General features: G+C 44.2%; 1 protein-coding gene across 4 annotated transcripts in view; it reads left to right on the top strand.

Annotated features, from left to right (window-relative positions):
- Positions 1–19,911, top strand: part of SPATS2 (spermatogenesis associated serine rich 2) — a 47,009-nt gene extending 27,098 nt beyond the window's left edge. For all 4 annotated transcript variants that reach the window (XM_081181407.1, XM_081181408.1, XM_081181405.1 and 1 more), the window contains 11 exons: positions 1,895–1,974; positions 2,620–2,728; positions 4,458–4,507; positions 5,516–5,777; positions 6,526–6,732; positions 9,977–10,112; positions 13,096–13,154; positions 14,187–14,296; positions 16,303–16,405; positions 17,242–17,447; positions 18,722–19,911. In XM_081181407.1, coding sequence (XP_081037533.1) covers positions 1,895–1,974; positions 2,620–2,728; positions 4,458–4,507; positions 5,516–5,777; positions 6,526–6,732; positions 9,977–10,112; positions 13,096–13,154; positions 14,187–14,296; positions 16,303–16,405; positions 17,242–17,447; positions 18,722–19,033 — 1,634 coding nt within the window. In that variant the 3' untranslated portion in view covers positions 19,034–19,911. The remainder of the gene's footprint in view (positions 1–1,894; positions 1,975–2,619; positions 2,729–4,457; positions 4,508–5,515; positions 5,778–6,525; positions 6,733–9,976; positions 10,113–13,095; positions 13,155–14,186; positions 14,297–16,302; positions 16,406–17,241; positions 17,448–18,721) is intronic.
- Positions 19,912–20,150: the final 239 nt, after the last annotated feature.

A 20,150-nucleotide genomic window follows, 5' to 3' on the forward strand; every position in this document is an offset into this window, starting at 1 on the left:
ACGAATTAAGTACTTAACCTGAGGTACCACTGTAGTCCAAAGCATCTGTAGGGCACCATCTTGGCTACTGCATTAGGTTTGTCTTCAAACCATTCATAGCACAAGCTGTGAATGAGGTTTGTTCTTGGCTTATTGCTTGTGGTTTATATGGGGGAAAACAAACCCACCCAGGGCTTAGCTCCCAACAGTACAGGTGCAGTAGGACCGAAGGTGAAGTGGAATGGTTGTGATTTTCAGTCTTTGCACCACCATGCTGCATGCTCACCTTTAAACCGTGGTTGAGCTTGACCATGCTTTGAAAGTGACATGTGAACCAGCCCACTAGTTTTTGAGCGGTCTTCGAGGGCAGCCTCATTGCAGCACATTGCATTAACATTTCAGGAGTGTAAAGAACTGTAGCCACTCTCCCTCTGTTTGACATGGCTATAGCTGGCTACGGGTACTTTGTGTCTTGAATGCCACTTCAGCCGCCAATGGGAAGGTCAGATCTAAAAGCACCCTCAAAATTAACACCTGGATCTTTAGGGAAAGTGCACCCGCATCCAAAGCAGCCTGAACACTGCCTCTCAGGTCAGAGAATGCCTGATCTCTCAACCACATAGGCTTTACCAGGGATTTCAGTAGTCCTGATCGTCAAGCCACTCCTCACTTACTGCTTCAGTCTTTTAGTTCTGAAAATTGTAATTCAATAACAGAAAAGGAGCACCCCTTTTGTGACGCACAAGTCCTAAAAGCAGAACAAATAAATGTGTGCTGGCAGTTATGCTAGCATTAAACAGAATTAGCAGCTGGCAGATCTTGATAAATGAATTGTAAAAACTGCAGTTTGCGTACCCAGGAGGGAGCGACAACATTAAATATTGAGTAAAGGTTTGGTGCTGTGATGGATTCCTCTGTGCACATTCGGTAGCTGCGTATTATCCTCAAGATTAGTACCAAACAACAAAGGCAGCATTGAGACTGCCCCAGTTGTCTTAATTGATATCGGACTAGTTCTGTTAGAGGTTACACTTCCTTCGCTGCTGCTTTGATCCTTCTGTATTTTTCTTTTCTTTTGCCTGAGTAGGCTAACAAAGCAGAATTTCAACAAGATGTCGGGGGTCTCACAAAACTGTACGGGTCAAAGCAGATCTTGCGAAAGATCGTCCTTCTGATCCGTTCAGCCTGGGCCTCCTGCTATGTTGAGCCTGTGTTGACTTCCAGTCAAGTGTAGCGAGGTGGTTCTGTTCATGCTCTTGCTACATCAGCAGCAGTGTGCCATATGCTTACCTGGGTTGAATTCAGTGAATGTTGATGGTGTGCATGTGGCTGAGAAGCAGGCATGGACTGACTGAAAATGGGAGCATCAGCTAAAGGAGAGGGTTGTGTGAATAGTCCATGAATCGTTAAGGCAATACTGTACATTGCTGCTCCCAATTTTCTGCTGCCGTTATGTTTGCTCTGAAGTAGAGCTAAGGATTCGCAAAGCTATGTTGAAGGTGTGTCTAACCCAATGATAAATCTTGAAGATAAGCTTTAGTATGCCTAGGAATATACCAGACTAAGCTTCTGACCTTCAGAACTCATCACAAGCTCTTCCCAGGCAGTCTGATTTGGGGCTGGTCTTGCCATATTGCCAAGGCTGGCTGTTTTCAGAGTTCTGCTTCAAGGCAGTGTATACAATTGCTGCAGTGTTCAACAGGTGGAACCCCTGTGCACCCTGCCTCTCTAGTGAGGTGTGTTTGCATACTCTTGTCACCAGGGATTGGATGAGACCTTTTAGCATAATCTCCAGCCTACTTTTTATTTTCTTTCTGCACAGCACAGTGTGTATCTACAATTTATCTGAGAGTTTATTTCCATCTTCTTGGTTCCTTTCATTCTGAATATTCTGTGTCTCTTTCCACTTCATCAGATTCATCAGGATTTATTTTTGATGTGCAGTCCAATACTGTGATGGCTCAAGGAGGTACCTTTGAAAACATGAAAGAGAAGGTAAGGAATTCCTGAACAGTTCTTGTAGCTGGGAGTTTGGCATGTTATATTGCTGCTAGATTCTTATGATCTGCGACGGACAGAAATTTGGAGTAGATAGAGACCTCTGCTGTAGGCAAAGCTGTTACCCCCTTTGATTCTTTGATTCCTGTACTACTGGTTTGGGGGGAAATGATCTCTCTGTAACTCTCCATTTCTCCCTTGCCTCCTTTCCTCTGCCATTCCTGCAAATGACTTTAAAGCCGTGAAAGAAACATGTGCATTACCCCCCAAAAAAGGGGGGGGGAGCTAGCATTTATTTGGGGGCAGAGATGTACTGGCCAGTTGCATTTGGCAACATCTTGAGTCATAATGTAAGCGTTGCAGCAATAACTGAAGCAAAAGGGACCCAGGTGGCTTCAGTACTGCTGTGTGTTCATGTCGCTTCCAGCTATAGCGTCTGTGAGAGGTTTGCTTCCTTGGGATGGGCTTCAGAAAAACATTGCCAGAGAAAACAACACTAATGGGCTGTTCCCAGAGCAAAACTGAAACTGACATCAGCTGGAAGAAAAGAAACTTAACTAGTTTCCTGTGTTGGAAGCAAGGGGAAATGTTTGACTTGGAAGCAAGTGGTTAATATGTGACCTGCATATCTCATTTTTATAGATCAGTGCTGTGAGAGCAATAGTCCCCAACCGCAGCAACAACGAAATTATCCTGGTGCTGCAGCACTTTGATAACTGTGTAGATCGAACGGTGCAGGCTTTCATGGAAGGTGAGTTTTTTAATAACCAGGTTCTATCTCAGATGCTGGCTGTCATCTGTGATGGGGATAAATGGTGGGTAGGGGTTACGGGCCTTGCATTGTGAATATGTGCAGTTACAAACTCTTCACTTTTGCACCTAGTTTATTTGGTGTGGGTGTTTGTGATTCTTGGTTTTGTTGGGGACCAGGAAGGTAACATTTGGGGTGTGGAATTTGGTATGGAGAAAGACTGGAAAAGAAGGAAGGGTGTAAGAGTAAAGAGTTCCACTCTGAACATTTATTTCCTTTGCATGTTTACATGCAAAGACAATCCACATAAAAGGGAAAATCAGTCCTTAGCTCTGTAAACTGTTGAGGGGAAAGTCTCCTGGGCAACTATTTTACAAAGATCACAAGCAATCATGACATCCAAATATGCATCATTGTGGCAAAATAGATATTCCTGCAACTTTCACACAAGTATACATACTTAAAACAAATATTTGGTTCATGTAGGACATATGTGTGCAAAGCCCCCAAAATACTGTATTCTAACTTTTTAATGAAGCAGCCATACATTTCTAGATTTTACTTTTAGTCAACGTGGGCTAGAAATTTGTTTCTCGGCTCAGAAGTTTGTGTGCTTGGATCAGTACAATTTTGCTTTAGCATCTGGGTTCTATATTGCACCATCTTGACCATATAAATTCCCACTTATCCTGCTTCATTCTTTTGTATATGCTTATGTAGGTACATGAACATTTCAATGTTTATTACTTGAGGCTGGACAAGAGCCAGTTTGGTGGCCAGCCCAAATGTACCTCTCATTAAATGGTAATTGTCTTTAGACTACATAGGGAGAGTTTTTCTTGGCTTTTCTCAGAACGAGCAGCACATTGGTTTCATTCCTGAATATGTTTTCTTTCTTTCTTTCTTTCTTTCTTTCTTTCTTTCTTTCTTTCTTTGCATATACTCTTTCAGAATCTATTTAGGATCCACATGAAACAAAAGGGCCATATTTCGGTATAGGATTGAAACTAGAATTGTACGCACAGAGTTTTTAAACTCTTTTGTCGCTACACTACCATAAAAAAAAAAATCAACCAATGTGTAAATTATCTATGCAATGGCTAGAAATAATTTTTTAGTTACTTGGAAGTTAGTAGGCTGTACTTCCAGTGCCAGGAAACACCTCTGTATTAATGCAGTTTTATTGCTCCAGCACATGCATGCTGCAACACATTGCATGGAATACTGTGATTCAGAAGGGGCACACTTGAGTTCAAATTAGATCTCTGCAGCAGCCTGTATCAGTTTTATCTAGTTCTCGCTGACATTTCTTGTGCCCAAACCAAACAGGCACTTTGTAACATACAAAGACTTTTAATATCAAACACAGAAAGAGAAAATTCCTACAAGAGCATTTGGATGCCCCTTGTACGTAAATCCTCATCCCTCCTTCGTTTTCCTGGCTCTAACTTCATGGAAATTCAGGCTCTGCTATATTTTTCTCTTTGGTTTTTTTGGTCAAAAACTCTCAGAAAACACCTGGGGATAAGAGGATGGTCTGCTTTCCAACCCATGGGCAGAAAAGAAATATATAATTCTTCCCTTCATGTGCTATCTGCGCCACATCAGTTACTTATGTAACTCTAGATTCTCTTTTAATATCTCGTGTTACTATCTCCTTTCTACTTCACATTCATAACGCATAATTCATAATACATTTCTGCTTACGATTTTTCTTTTTCGAAAACAGGTAGTGCCAGTGCAGTGTTGAAAGAATGGACAGTAACTGGAAAGAAAAAGGTAAGCCGTAATTTGGTCTTGAACTGCAGTGTATTGGGTTGGTTTGGAGTCTTTCTGGAAGGACCATGGGGCTTTCTAAGCCCATCTTCTTGTACCACTCACACCAAACGGCAATGACGCCAGAAAAAGAGAATTTGTCGTAAGGCAGCACTGCGTATTTATCACTAGATAATGTTGATCTGAGAAACTACTCCAGTGTCTGGTAGCTTTTGGAACAAAGTTTCAAAACCACAATTCACTTCTGCTTAGCATTATTGGTGTGTGTGTGTGTGTGTGTGTGTGTGTGTAAAATACTGCCCTATACCTGCAGGTTGGTTCACAGAATAAACAGAATATAAAACCACAAACCATTCATGAGAGACGGTATCATGTGGGAACATTTTCAGCTGGCATGCTGAAAAAAATTCCTAGTCCTGCAAAACTGTTCCTTGGCACCTGTCTATTAGGCTTCTTCCAGGTTCAGGGGTAGTTTTCTGATTTCTTGATTAAATTGTTATCCCTTTGGCCAGTGAAAATGTTACTCAGCCATGTCCCTGGCTTCTAAGATTTCACAGTGTGGTTCTCACTCGCTGTCCAGCACACCTTTTCAGTTGCAAGGGCTAAAAATGGAAAGCTGCAACTCTCAGAGCCCATGAGAGCCCAGTGACACATCCTGTGCCTTTTCTGCATTTGTACAAAATAGTGGTGTGCACACATCTGTGAGTGCAGCCAGTCCTTCAGAATAATTGATGGTTGAGAGCAGTATTTTTAATGCTCTCCTGCACTAAAGTCTTTCTCTATGCACAGTTGCCATGCATAGTACACTTGGGCCACATTAATCTCAGTCTGTCGGTTCTAATTGTTAAATAAATCCATCCCACTTTTAAGGGATCAATGCCTAGGACGTTCAGCTATAAAGTATCTAATTATCTGACGTTCAAGTAGTAAGAATGATCCTGGAAATTAAGCTTAGCGTTTTTCTTTCCTCTCTCCCTTCCCCCTTGGTGGGGTGGATGTATTAATCCCTAGAACAAAAAGAAGAAAACTAAGCCAAAGCCTCCTGCAGAATCGAGGGCCAGCCTTCCTGAGCCCAGCAAGCCAGCATCCACCGAAGAAGAACAGTCTGTAGCTTCATCTGATAAGGGTGGGATCAACGGTTACCATGTCAATGGCTCGGCCAATGACACAGAGTCTGTGGACTCACTCAGCGAAGGTTTGGATGCGCTTTCCATAGATGCCAGAGAGTTGGAGGAGGGCGAGCCTGCAATGCCTGAGGTGCCTGATGGAGCAGGTTAGTTCTCTGTCAGGTTGTTGCCGAAAAGCAGTACTGCTGCTTGTGTGTGTAAAGAAATAGGAGGGCCTTGTTCTCTCCCTTCCGCTGTGCTTAAATATGTAATAATAATAAAAACAGATGAAATACCTTTTTTGCTGTTTAGCACTTTTAACAGAAAGGAGGTCAGCTAGTTCTTTGGAAATACGGTGGAAACTATTCCAGGTTCCCAGAGGTAGGAGATGGCAATAGGAGCAAATTCTGCTACAGTCGTACCTTGGAAGTCAAACTGAATCTGTTCCAGAAGTCGGTTCAACTTCCAAAAGGTTCGGAAGCCAAAGGACGGCTTCTGATTGGCTGCAGGAAGCTCCTGCAGCCAATCAGAAGCTGCGGAAGGCACATTGGACATTTGGCTTCCCAAAATAGTTTGCAAACCGGAAGAGTCACTTCCAGGTTTGCAGCGTTTGGGAGCCAAAACGAGAACTAAGCTGCTCAAAAACCAAGGTATGACTGTATAAGGTTGGGTATCTAAATTTTGCACTAAAGGCTCACTTAGAAGTGGCTTCATAGAGATGGCTGCTAGTGTATCTTCTAGGTAGATGAGTGTTCATAGCAGATTGTTCTTTCTGGCAATATGGTGCTCTGCCAAAACTATAAAGAGGTGCCTCAGAAAAATAGTTTGGGAACCCTGGCTTACATAATTGCACTGTTTTACTGTGTTATGATCTTCAGATGCATGAAGTAGGACCTTCTTTTCCTCCCTCTTTAGTAACATTAGAAAACGGGCTAGCAGACCTCAGTCCAAAGCCTGCCACCGCACGGTCTTCCCAGAATGCCCAGCCTCTCCGGGTGCAGCCTGAACTGAGAAGCTCTAGCAAGCCGCTTTCCAGGCCTGTATCCAGCAACCATTCGCCTGCCCCTTCATCTCTGACGATGCTGGATGAGGTCCCTGCCTCCTCTGGAAACAAAAAGCTAGGTAGGCTGGGTGGGATCTGTGACTGCTGCATGATTCTGTTGTTCGTTTTCTAGGCTTCGCTGAGCACATCATAGTTTCGCCGAGCAGATCTGGAAACAGCTACAGAGTGACTACATTTGTTCTAATTACTGGGCTGAACAGTTTTAATGTGTGCCGCCTCTTGTCTCACTATGGGGGTAGGAATGGGTAGCATTGGACTAGGATCCGAAAGACACCTAGGTCAAGAGCCTGCTCAGCCATAAACAACACTGGATAACATTGTCCCAAGTCACTCTCAGCCTGACCCTCCCTCACAGCTTCTATGAAGGTAGAAGAGGAGGAACCTGACCCACCATATATGCTGCTCCCAACTCCTTGAAGAATGGTGGTATAAAAGATGAGAGAAATAAATGTGCCCACATCAATGGGATCTTGAAAACTGGATATAAAATTGAAAGCTGTTAGCTATTAGTTCCATATGCTATAAAGAGTGTATACAAAGGCATTAGAGATGTACAGTAGTACTTTGAAAGTCGAACGCCTTGGGAGTCGGATGTTTTGGCTCCCGAACGATTGAAAACTGGAAGTGAGTGTTTTGGTTTCCAAATGATTTTCGGAAGCCAAACGTCTGGCGCGGCTTCCGTGGCTTCCAGTTTGCTGCAGGAAGCTCCTGCAGCCAATCAGAAGCCATGCCTTAGCTGTCGAACGTTTTGGAAGTTGAACGGACTTCACAAATGGAGTCCATTCGGCTTCTAAGGTACGACTGTATTCTGTTTGTCTTGTTCATGTCCAGCAGTCTTAGGAACATGTCTGCATGCTGCTCCTCAGCCCAATATAAATTAATCATTTATATTACTGTTCTGCAGCTCTTTGGGCTAGATTCAACTAAATAATTGCACTAGCAGGAACCAGCAATATAAGTCCCACTGGTGCAAAGTGATTTTTTTCAGCTTTTTTTCCTCCATACACTGCCCTCCTCAAATCAGCTTTGGGATTAGAACAGCAAAAGAAGGAAAAATGGTTCCGTCTAGCACACAGAAATATGTGTGCTGACAGAACAATTGTAATAGCACAGCATTGAAATTTTTATGTCCATTTATTATCTTGTAAAAATGCATTAAGAAGACGTTTTCTAAACAATAAATCACCATCCTTGTCTTCCACTGTGTTTTAACACAAACACTGTGCTAGCTGCTACATTGGTATCTTGCACCTGGTGGGTCCCGAGTTGTGATCTTCCTGTGGAAGATTGAAACTGATAGCTCACCACCTCCTTCCCCACTGCCTTGGTGGTAACTTTCCAAGCCTGCTTTAATGTCAGACTGCTGCCACCCTTGTAGTTCTTGTCCAGTTTTATGCTTGTTCTGCAAGTCCTGTGGTTGGGGAAGAAATTGCATGCAGAATTACTGAGCAGTCTCCCAGCTCTGAGGCTTATCCCCTGGATGATTTGAGAACATAAGTCACCAGGCGAAATGTCTCTTCCCTGTTGAACTTGAATTCCAGCTCTGCTTCCATTTGGGCTGCAGAGACCTCTTGTAAGGTACAGAATGTGTTAGGTAAGCCGGGGCTTCATTTGCAGAGCGCATTAGGCAGACAGTCTGCTGAAATTGAATTTAATTAAATTGCCTAGTGGTGGGAGGATTATGAGCGCTTTAATAGGAATGTTGCATCTTTGTTGAGCAGGCTATAGATGACACCCTGTCTGTTAACTGCCTTTCCTCCAGCTGCTATAAAACTAAGACACAGAGTTGGTTAACTGAAATCCTTTAATTAGTTGGTTTTCCTGCTCAATCGTTGCCCACTGTTCATATCATTTAGAATTTGTACTATCCCATATTTTTTTATGATGTTCCTTACTGGAAACTTTTCAAGATCGTGTACATTTTTCCCATGACGCGAGCCAGTATCTCAAAGAAACCTGGTGGTTAATGAGAAGCGGCAGTTTCTTACCATTCCTTCCTTTAGTCTCCTCTGTTCCTGTCTCTACCTGTCAGCAGCAAGGACCTCCAAGACCTTGATTCTAAGCATGGCCATTATCCCTAACTTCGGGGAGAGATGAACATCCGGCTCCCAGCATCAATGGTTCACCTTCTCGCAGTAACAAGGGCTATAACAAGCAACTGGCAGTTTAGCTTAGCAGGGGGTGAACACTTCAGCATGCCTTGGTGATGGAAATAAGCATGGAGATGTGCTCTGCTGGAGAGATGAGGCAGAGTGTCTATAACCTTTATTGCTCTCTCTTGAGTCTTTCATCTTTTCTTTTAGAAGAAACTACTCTTGTACAAGGGACGCGGGTGGCGCTGTGGGTTAAACCACAGAGCCTAGGACTTGCTTGATCAGAAGGTTGGCGGTTCGAATCCCCGCGACAGGGTGAGCTCCCGTTGCTCGGTCCCTGCTCCTGCCAACCTAGCAGTTTGAAAGCACGTCAAAGTGCTAGTAGATAAATAGGTACCGCTCCAGCGGGAAGGTAAACGGCGTTAACGTGCGCTGCTCTAGTTCACCAGAAGCGGCTTAGTCATGCTAGCCACATGACCTGGAAGCTCCCTCAGCCAATAAAGCGAGATGAGCGCCGCAACCCCAGAATCGGTCATGACTGGACCCTTTACCTTTACCTACGCTTGTACAGATTTGAGTTTACTAGGGGGAAACGCCTTCTCAAAGTTAAAACTCTGAAATTTAATTCATAATTAGATGCCCCACATGTGCACACAGTCCAGTGCATCTGGCGTATTCTTGAAGTCAAGATATCATCTTCTGGTCAATCTGGTAATCTGTTGGTTTTTTTAAAAAAATCAAATGGGTACTTCATGGCAATTAGTCAGTAGTTGACTATGTATTAATTTCATTGCTGAATGCAAGCCCCACTAGGATGAGTCTCACCTAGGAACTTTGATTGGGAACTCGTGAGTTGATTCTACTGAAGGCAGGGCTTACATTTGCTGCTGAATTTAAATTTTGTGCCGGATGCAGGCCCGCTTTTACCAGGAACCTTTGCAGCCATGGCTTAATTCATGTGAAGGAAGAGAGGAAGAGCACCCCTTAGAGTGTGTGCCCAAAACTTCCTTTTGAAATTGAATTGCCTAGCTTCAAGGGATTTACCGGTATGCGGTCCCATGCACCTGTCAAAAATGCTCCATGGAGAATTGGCCAGTTCTGGATTGGGCCTTCAGGCGGATCCAGTTCGTCACCTCTGCTTTTATAGCAATTTGGAAAACTTGGATGGACTAATACTAGAAGGCTTTGTGTGTTTCTTTCCCCCCGGCAGGTTCTAATATTGAAAAATCAGTGAAAGACCTCCAACGGTGCACTGTGTCACTGGCTCGGTATCGTGTTGTAGTTAAAGAAGAAATGGATGCCTCCATTAAGAAAATGAAACAGGCCTTTGCAGAACTTCAGAGCTGGTATGCTAACACCTGTAGAAGCTGAATTATTCAGATCTGAATAAGTTTAACATGTCTTGGAAAAAGGCAACCACTTTACTTTTACGAGTGTTTTCCTTGGGGCCTGTCACTTGTAAGGTAGTCATGTAGGTAGTGTACGTGGTCAAATGTATCTTCTCATTGATGGTGGTTGTTTGGAAAGGCTGCCACCAGTAACTGAAGCTGGTGGTGGTCTTCATGTTACAAACCTGGCTACCAATCCAAGCTATTGGACCCTGAAACATCATATGACAGTTCTGCTTTAAAGGCAGTCACAATCTCCTCCCATTGTTCCTTGAAGCCGCTGAACTATGCATGTCTTGAAATGCCCACAACTGCAAGGAAAGCCCCCTTTTGGGGGAAGAGCTGAAGACGTGAAGCCCCTGATCTGTATGCCAATGGTTCCCGGTTTAAAAATCCCCTGTGAGGCCCTTGTTGCAATTGTGCACTCTGACGTGGCATAACTAAATTCTGAAGGAATAGATATTTAATTCAGGGGTTGCCAGTGGGGCACCCATGGGCTCAGTGCTGCTCTTGAAGTCTTCCCCTGGTCAGATGGCAAAACATCTGAGCCCCTTGGTCAAAAGGTGGCGAGGGCAGTCATCTCTGTCTTCCTTGAAAAGCACACATTGCTGAAGGAAAAAGTTGGAAGAGTGACACTCTTTCCAGTTTCCTTTTTCAACTCATGTGCTTTCCAAGGCTCAAAATTCGCATGCACTTCCTCCCTGTCTCTCGGGTGAGTGGGCTCTTCCAGAGGGGAAAAGTGACTGAGGCAGTTTTGCCCATAGTATTAGCATATTTCTGTAGTGGTTCCCCATCTGTGGAATGCTCTGGCCAGGGAAGTTCAGCTGGTGCCTTCATTATACACCTTTAAGTGTCAGGGGGAAATGTTCCTCTTTGACTAGGCCTTTGGCTGATTGGCATCCAATGCCCTTTTAAAATGTGTTGGGGAGGGGGGGGTTGGTTTGCTTTTGTTTTTATTATGTATTTCGTGTTTTTACATTGTGATTTTATGATGTAATCGCCCTGAGACCTGCGCTGTGGTCGAAACCACTGACCCTCTTGGGCTTGCCGATTGACAGGTCCGCGGTTCGAATCCCCTCAATAGGATGAGCTCCCATTGTTCCATTGTGCCAGAAGCAGTTTAGTCATGCTGGCCACATGACCCGGAAAGTTGTCTGTGGACAAACGCCGGCTCCCTCGGCCTGAAAATGAGATGAGCGCCACAACCCCATAGTCGCCTTTGACTGGACTTAACCGTCCAGGGGCCCTTTACTTTTACCTTTATAGGGCGGTATACAAATTTAATAAATAATAATAATCAATTGGTCAAGCATTATTTTCGCCCATCAGTGCCCCTTTCTGTGGGTTATAATCTCTGCAAAATGAGAGCTCTAGTTTTGCTAGCTTAAAAAGTCCTCCTCTTGTAACAATTAATTCTTTGCTCTTTGACTCACACTTGCGTCACGTTCAGAAAGGTCAAAGACCCGAGTGTGGTTCAGCAGCCTGGCTCAGATAAGTCTGTGTGTCCCGGTTGCTATGGGAAGGGTGAGGGTGGAATCAGCAGAAACCAGGAAGTTCAGTTCCGTGACACAGGGATATACAGTGCCTGTTTGGAAGCAAGCCAGGGGAACCTCCTTCAATAAATGTCAAGTAGAGAAGGTTCCTGCAGGGAGGCTTTTGTACACAGGACTGATAAAACACTGAGCCTGGGGTCAGTTTGGCTCTACATTATAACCAAGATTATTTGCCCTTTCCTTAAAACGCAGTGACGGGTCTGCTAGAAAGAATCTCTTCCACATTCCCTGTGGGTTTCAAGGAACAACTGTTGCACGGGTTGAAGTCAGTGCAGACAAATGAAATGCTTTTCTGTCCATTTCTGAGGAAACCAATTCATGTCAGTATGTAAAGCAGGAAGGGTGTCACAGGTGCAACCGGTTTTGGAAGAATTTTAGTTTTAGATGCTGTGATGGTTGACACAGCAGAATTGTTCCGTAACACCACAGGCGTTGCAGTTGGTTTTAAAAAGATGTTATATTGTCATATTGTCTTCCGTAAGACATACCAAACTGTGGAACGAGAACAGAACACAATGCTAAGCTTTCTTTCAATCGATTTCCCTCCAGAGAACCAGCCTTCCTGTGTCAGACACAGTTGCCTTAGGCTGTGTGTGGTCCTTTGAGGTGCCATTTCAGATTATGTGGGCAACAGCATTTGCAGCAAAAGAATTAAGACCACCTAGAACTGTAGAAAAGGGACGCAGGTGGTGCTGTGGGTTAAACCACAAAGCCTAGGACTTGCCGATCAGAAAGCTGGTGGTTCGAATGTCTGCGACGGGGTGAGCTCCCGTTGTTCGGTCCCTGCTCCTGCCAACCTAGCAGTTTGAAAGCACCTCAAAGTGCAAGTAGATAAATAGGTACTGCTCTGGCGGGAAGGTAAACGGCGTTTCCGTGTGCTGCTCTGGTTTGCCAGAAGTGGCTTAGTCATGCTGGCCACATGACCCGGAAGCTGTATGCCGGCTCCCTCGGCCAATAAAGTGAGATGAGCGCCGCAACCCCAGAGTCGGTCACGACTGGACCTAATGGTCAGGGGTCCCTTTACCTTTAGAACTGTAGAACATTCTGAAGAATCAGAGCTTAAACCTCAAAGTCAAGGTTCTTCTGATTTCCAGGCAGTGAATTGATTGTTCGTGTCGTGTTTCTGTGCACTCAATAAAGTTATGTCACAAATTCTGGAAAGGGCTTGCAGTTTTCTGCTGCCATCTGTTGGCTCATTCTTTATACTGGTACTGATCCATTCAAGCTCACTGAACAGCATGAACAATTCACATGCCTCTTGTCCCTGTTCTTTCTGCATAGGGTTTATAGCAGACTTGTTTTTTGTCCACAGTCTGACAATATACAGGCTATGAGTGTAAAAGGTTTGCCCCTCTCACCTCTATCTTTTATCGTCCTTTTTTTCCTAGTCTCATGGATCGAGAAGTAGCCCTTCTAGGTGAAATGGACAAAGTGAAAGCAGAAGCAAGTAAGTATTTTGTTTTGTTTTTAAAGAAATTGTGTTAATAGCATTTTTGTATGGAAATGCAGTGACTTAAAAACAAACAGTGAGCCAGACCTTCTCTCCAGCCCATTCCATGTCCCTTCCAAATATAAAATCCACTATCTCATAGGCAAAAATGGCATTAAATGAGTGAATTCTGAGTACAAATACTTGCAGGTATGGGCAAAACTGCAGTTTCCACTGCTGTAACTAACCTGAGCAACAGGCCGAACAAGGGCTAGGGCACAGACAATGGGCAGGCTACCCACTGGAGTCTCATTTTTGGTGTGAGAACTTGATTATGAAACTTAATTCAATGAGGCTTGTCTATAAGAAGACTTCAGGAACACCTCAATAGCTCCATCAACAGTTGTGTCATCTGGGTGCATGGGTCTTATTTTAAAGAACTAAATGGCTAGGCATAACATACCAAAGAAATTGCTTCCTCCCTGTGTCCCATTATAATGTCAAAGACAGGCGCATATATCGTACCTTTTGCATCCCCCCCCCCCCATTGGAAAAGTAGCAGCTTCAGTGAGGTAGCTATTTAGCAGGAAATCAATCCTGGGGGGAAAGGGTTAACACCACTCCCAACCCTTGGCATTTCACGTACAAGCAAGATTGCATTAATGTACACAGTTGTTGTTATTATTATTATTATTATTAGCGCTATTAGCATTTGATCCTATCCGTAGATCTCCAATATTGCATCATGTTTAGTCCTGAAAGCTCCAGTTTAACAAATGCAATTAGTCCAAGTCAGGGCAGTGTGTGTGGAAGCCTTCTAGGTGGATTCCTCATAACTATTGAACTCCTACTCCCTAGAGTTGGCCTTTTGGGGCTACGTACAGTTGGCGTTTTTAGCATCTGCTTTAATGTAGGTTTCAGTTTTGTTCATTAATTTGCTGCTTGCAATGAGCTGCTAATATCAGTGAGCCAGTGATTAGTATCACTGAGCTGGTTATGTAACTGCCTTGGGCATCATAACCGCTTGGTCTGCATTCCTTTACATTTCAGTGGACATCCTAAGCAGCCGGCAAAAGAAGGCAGAGGCGCTGAAGAAGATGACTGATGTGGCTGTCCGAATGTCCGAGGAGCAGTTGGTAGAGCTTAGAGCTGATATAAAGGTGAACCTTGGACTTCTGTGTGCTATGCTAGCCCTATTCTTACCATTAATCATGATTGTGGATTAAACAGCTGATGTAGAAGTCAGAGCAAAGTAGAGTCAGAAATAGTAACCATGTAGCCATAGCTTAATTCCCTGGTATCCTCCTGTTACAGGAGAATTCTAGCTGAATTTTCCATATTTTTCGCTCTATAAGACACACCAGACCATAAGACGCACCTAGTTTTTGGAGGAGGAAAACAAGAAAAAAAATATTCTGAATCCCAGAAGCCAGAATAGCAGGAGGGATCGCTATGCAGCGAAAGCAGCGGATCCCTCTTGCTGTTCTGGCTTCTGGGATAGCTGTGCAGCCTGCATTCACTCCATAAGACGCACACACATTTCCCCTTACTTTTTAGGAGGGAAAAAGTGAGTCTTATAGAGCAAAAAATACGGTATATTTTGCATGTAGGATGGCCCAGGCTCAGTCCATCATACCATTTTGTGTTAAGGAGTGCTCTTTCATACCTGAGCTGTGAAGAGTCTCTGGAGAATGTTTGACCTTGATAGGGTCAGGGTTGAGAGGACTAGGCTAGGCACTGGTCTTCCAACTGGTGGGTCACAGAATCATACAGTTGTAGAGTCGGAAGGGACCCCAAGGGTCATCTAGTCCAACCCCCTTCCTCGCAGGCAGGCATTTCAGCACATGGTTGCCCACCCAATTTAAAACCATACCAGGCCTTGCATAGCTTTGCTGATGTGCTAGCGGTTTTATCACTGCACCGCTAGGAGTGGCCTAATTCGAGGTGGGTTGCAACAGGAGCACTACCACCATGCATATATATGGTAAAAGATTAAAAATTGGGCCCCAAAATACATGTCCTGGGTCTGAAAAGGTTGCACAGAGGGGGGGGAGAGAGACTTGGTGTCCTCTTGAAACGTGTTGCTGGAATTGTGCCGATGTTCACCTTGGTAGCGAGAGAACCTTTGAAAGAAGACATTCTTCATAAGGAATCTCTTCTTACTGATAGTCTCCGGAACCAACTCTGCACAGGTGTGTTTCCAAGGGTGTCTGAAGTTCTAACTTTTTCCTCCATCTGAATAATAGAAAGAACCTCCAAGGTATTCCAGACTTCTGCCAATGCAGGAAATCCACTGCTACAATATCCCCAATCGGTGGCCATCTAGTCAAAGCTAAGGTTTCATTAAAAGTTCTCATTCTGATCTTTTTTTATTTCTAAAGAAAACCAAGATAAAGTGCTCAGATTAAATAAATGTATGTAAATTCATTTGCTTGCATAATGCATTTCAAAACATTGCATTCCCCTTTTTCCTGACAAACATTTGCACTTCACTGGTGTTCAGCATCTCGTTTAGAGAGAAATTCCAGTCTAGACAAGAACCTCTCAGCTACCAAGCAGAAACCTTTGCCTGTGCTTTCTCTTTACATTTGTTCTCACGTTTGTTTTCTAAAAAGTAGAATAATCTATCTGATCATGGAGCATCAAGCATCCTTGCTTCAAACACATAGCTCCAATAAATGCTCTTTTTTTCTACCACCAGAGGGCAGAACAAAATTGCATAAACATCCCATTGAGCTCAGACACACTGTTCCACCAGCAAGACCATGCATAATTTTCATCTCATGTAAATTACCATTAATGTAAGGTTACCAGACGTCCCCGTTTCCCAGGGACAGTCCCTGGATTTACAAATCAGTCCCCATACAAAATCCATTGAAGTTGAAAAGTGTTCATTGAAAAAAATCTGGTAACCTTGCATTAATGACACTGGAATGAATGTTTTGAAAACGCTTGCAGATAAATGGGATTTCCTTGCAATTGGAGGGCTTAGTTTTCTGCAGCTGTGTTGGTGAATCCGGAAGGTAGCATGTACCTTGGACACACTCTTGCAAGCTATGCCTTGGCAGATCTCTTGGCATCGGGGCCTCAGCTTGGCTCAAACCCTGAACATACTTAACAGAACGTCATTAATGGAACCTTAACATGCCGGCATTTTCCTCTTTAGCACTTTGTTAGTGAGCGCAAATACGATGAAGATCTTGGAAGAGTGGCTCGTTTCACTTGTGACCTAGATGCACTCAAGAGGAGCATTGAATCTTTTGGGCAAGGTGAGCCAACGGGGTGTGTGTGTGTGTGTGTGTGTGTGGTATAGATCAGTTCTTCCTCTCATTTCCAAAGCTATTATAAAAAGAAATAATTTTATGGTACCCTAAAGGTGTGACAATGCCATGTTTTGCTGTGACACCAAATTCAGCATTGTCTGTGCAGAGGAAGAGGGAATTGCTAAGTAAGGCTTTATTGGGGATTTGGACATTTCAAATTCAAACTTCTGTTCTGCCATTCGTCTGTCTTTTGTCCTTGGGAGGTCATCTGCTTCAGAGCTCTGATGGTTGTACTAATGAAGTGGAAACAGGTGGGGGCTGCAACGAAATGTTGCAGTTCATTCTCCCTCCTAAAAGGAGGTGGGCTCCTGTTTTAGAATTAACCCCACGTAGCCATTCAACCTTTCCCCTCACTCCTTTCCTTTTGATGTATCGCTCCTTTTCCAATTGTTACTCTACATTCAGTGGCTAAATTCAGTCCCTATTTGACAATGCATAATTTTTGCCACTTTAAGGTGTTTATCTTTTAAAGGGGGGGGGGACTGCAAACCTTGGGATTTATGCAAGAATTGCTGCATTTTGGCTACAGTCCTGTGGCTGACCACCACTTGAGTTCTCTATTGGGAAAAGTTTGTAATATTACCACAGGGGTGCTGCAGGAATACAGAGAGAAGACTCCCCCCCCCCCATGTAACATATCACCTTTGAATATGCAGCACTTTATCTCTCATTGTTGTCAAGAGGAGGTAAATTCTCCTTTGACTCTGTTATAGAAGATGTGTGCAGGGGATTCAGATTATGACAGCCTCTTCCTAAGAGCTTGCCTTGTGTTCTTATTTCAGTTTCGCACCCAAAGAACAGCTACTCCACCAGGTCACGCTGCAGCTCTATTGCCACGTCTGTGAGCAGCCCAGATGAGCCCAGTGCCGCAAGCACAGTATGTGCCTCTGTTTCTGCTCCGAGCCTTACGACGACCAATAAGAAACCACCACCCCCTGCAGAAGCCTCTGCAAATGCAACAAGCCGTCCATATCAGCCCTACCGTGAGGTAATGGATTAATGTTGCCTGTTGTGGTTGCAACTGGCATGTGGGTGGACCATGAGTACGTTGCTTTGAATGGCCTTTGCTTGTAGTGTAAGAACGAGTGGCTGCAGCCCCTCTTGTTTATATCTCAGCTTTGCATTCGCTGCCAGCCTTGCAACAGGGAGGCTGCCACAAAAGGCCAGACTACCAAAGCCCTGGGCTCCTTGTGGCCCAGAAAGGGCTATGGCTCTGTGTCTCTTCCACTCTTTTTCTGCATGCATTCATGCACCCTAAACGGCTTTTTAGCAGGCCATGAGTAGAGGGAGCTATGCTTCCTCATGGCTGTGAATAAACAAGGCAGTTGTGCTGTGGTGCAGGGGTTCCCCCCACCGTGGTTGCCAGATTTCATTGGGATGGTCTGTGGTGTATCTGAAAAAATACAATTAACAATCATACAGCATCTAGCTGCATTGCAATTGCTACAAAAGGCCTTAAGGTGGTCCACCAAGACCCTCAGTGGTTTTCAGGTGGTCCGTGGGGGGAAAGTTTAGGAACCACTGAATAGGCAGGGGCATGTGGAAGTCGTCATCTTAATTTCCCATGGGCAACCTTTTTCCTGTATGCTGGACTGATCGGAAGAGGCTTGCCTTTATTGTGTTCATTTGCATGAAAATTTAAAAATATGCTTAAATCCATATTCCCTGAAAATAGAATGAAAATCTGTTAATACAGTGGTACCTCTGGTTTCGTACTTAATTCGTTCTTAACCTGAAACTGTTCTTAACCTGAAGCACCTCTTTAGCTAATTGGGCCTCCCGCTGCTGCCGCGCCGCCGCACGATTTCTATTCTTATCCTGAAGCAAAGTTCTTAACCCAAGGTATTATTTCTGGGTTAGCGGAGTCTGTAAGCTGAAGCGTATGTAACCCGAGGTACCACTGTAACTAGAAAGTGTATCCAATATAAAATGCTCTCTTCCATTTTTTTATATATTGTACAAATATGCTCAAGTGATGCCTTGCAGGTTTAAAGATGTGTTTGTCATCACTAATATCTTTTTTTTTAATTAACTTGACCCTAGTTGTCTAAATGCTCTAACTCTGTTAATAGATGTGGGAGTGGGCACTGTCCTTTTCGAATCACTCCTAAAACAGGAGCCTGGCAAGACATTCTTGTTATACTGATTTAGCGGCGGAATATCCTTGGTGATTGTGTGTCTTGGCTCTTTGCTGAATGTGGCAAAACCTGCCGGCTGCCATAGCTATTGCTCACAGTAATCCTCCCTTTCTTTCCGTTTTAGGGTTTCCAGGGTAATAGAAGATCTGGTCAAGGTTACAGGGCCCAAGGGCAACGCCAAAATGGGCCCCCACACCCCAATTCAAATCGGTACCGAAGCGGGCCTTGGTACCAGTCCAACTCCAGGTCCCGGCCACCTGCTGGAAACGCAAACAGCCTCAGCCAGACTTACTCCACAGGAACCAATGGAACTGGCTCTGAGCCTGGTGTGGCAGCCCCAACTGCACAGTCCCATTCGGGCACACTCAGCAAAGAAGCCAAGGCTCTGCCGCAGCGGAAACCTAGGTCAAGCCAATATGAGGCGGCCAATTCCTGAAGAGCACGAACTCTCTGCCACTTCCCAAAACTGGATGACGAGATTGTAGGACACACCTAGCTAGAGATATTAACAAAGGAACGTTTACACTTGCTGCCCCCTTTGCCACTTTTCTCTTCCTTTAATCATTCCTTTCTGGGAAAAGCGGCTCCCTAGCGCTTCTCCTGCCCTTGCTTTCTGCCACGTGACATGGGTCAGGCTTTAGTGGAAAATGCACACGTGATCTCCAGGCATGGCCTTGGCAAACCTCACTACTGCTGCCACCTCCTTTGCACTCTCTGGCTCCTCTTATTCTGGTGCCGTCCTTAAACATGGGCAGACTTTCAGCCCTAGAAGCAAAAAATTAAAAAGGGGGGATGTCTTCCAAGAACCCCAGCCCAAAAGCTTTTGCTCCCCCCTCGCCCTCCCTGAATGCTGCTAGCCAGGCCTTACTCCTAACAGCAAAACTCTTCATGCTGGCAATGAGACAAATTGCTGTGAATTGTGAGACCGAGATGAGTGATCCTAATGGGAGGAGCCATTAAGAGAGACTGCTGGGATGGTTATTTTCTTTTTACATCTTATCTAAATACTACATTTGGGGAAACTGGGCTTGTATCTCCCTCTCACTAGAGAATGGAGAGGTCCAGTCCTCCTGAGAGAAGCATCATTTTGACTGTACGTCATGCGTACATTTAGATGTCCCCTACTTTTAATGTTTGGTGAGGGATGGGAGGTTTAATTTGCTCCCGGTCAGGATCCCATCGTCTGATCCTAAACTAAATTTCTAGCAATTTAATTAGCAGTGCTAATCCTAGGTGATTGCAAGTTCCAATAAAAATTGCTACGGTCTTTCTCTATCCTTGTATAAATAAAAATGACGTACATGTTTAAAAGACGGCGAGTCTCTAGTTTGTGCTGTTATTTCTTGTAATTAAAGAGAGTTTGTGGTGATGTGGGCTGATCAGATGAGTTCAGAGTATGTCAGATCTAATTTCTAAAGCGTTTAGCAAGTGGAACTGGTATAGTTCTGGCTAGCTTGTGTAATCTTAAGTTCTCTGTGCAGCTGTGACCAGTAAGACAAAATGGAAAATTTATTTGAGACACCCGATGGATAATACAAACAGCTTAGTCTTGA

The sequence above is a fragment of the Podarcis bocagei genome (genome assembly GCF_964188305.1).
Source record: "Podarcis bocagei genome assembly, chromosome: 2".
Taxonomy (NCBI): Eukaryota; Metazoa; Chordata; class Lepidosauria; order Squamata; family Lacertidae; genus Podarcis; species Podarcis bocagei.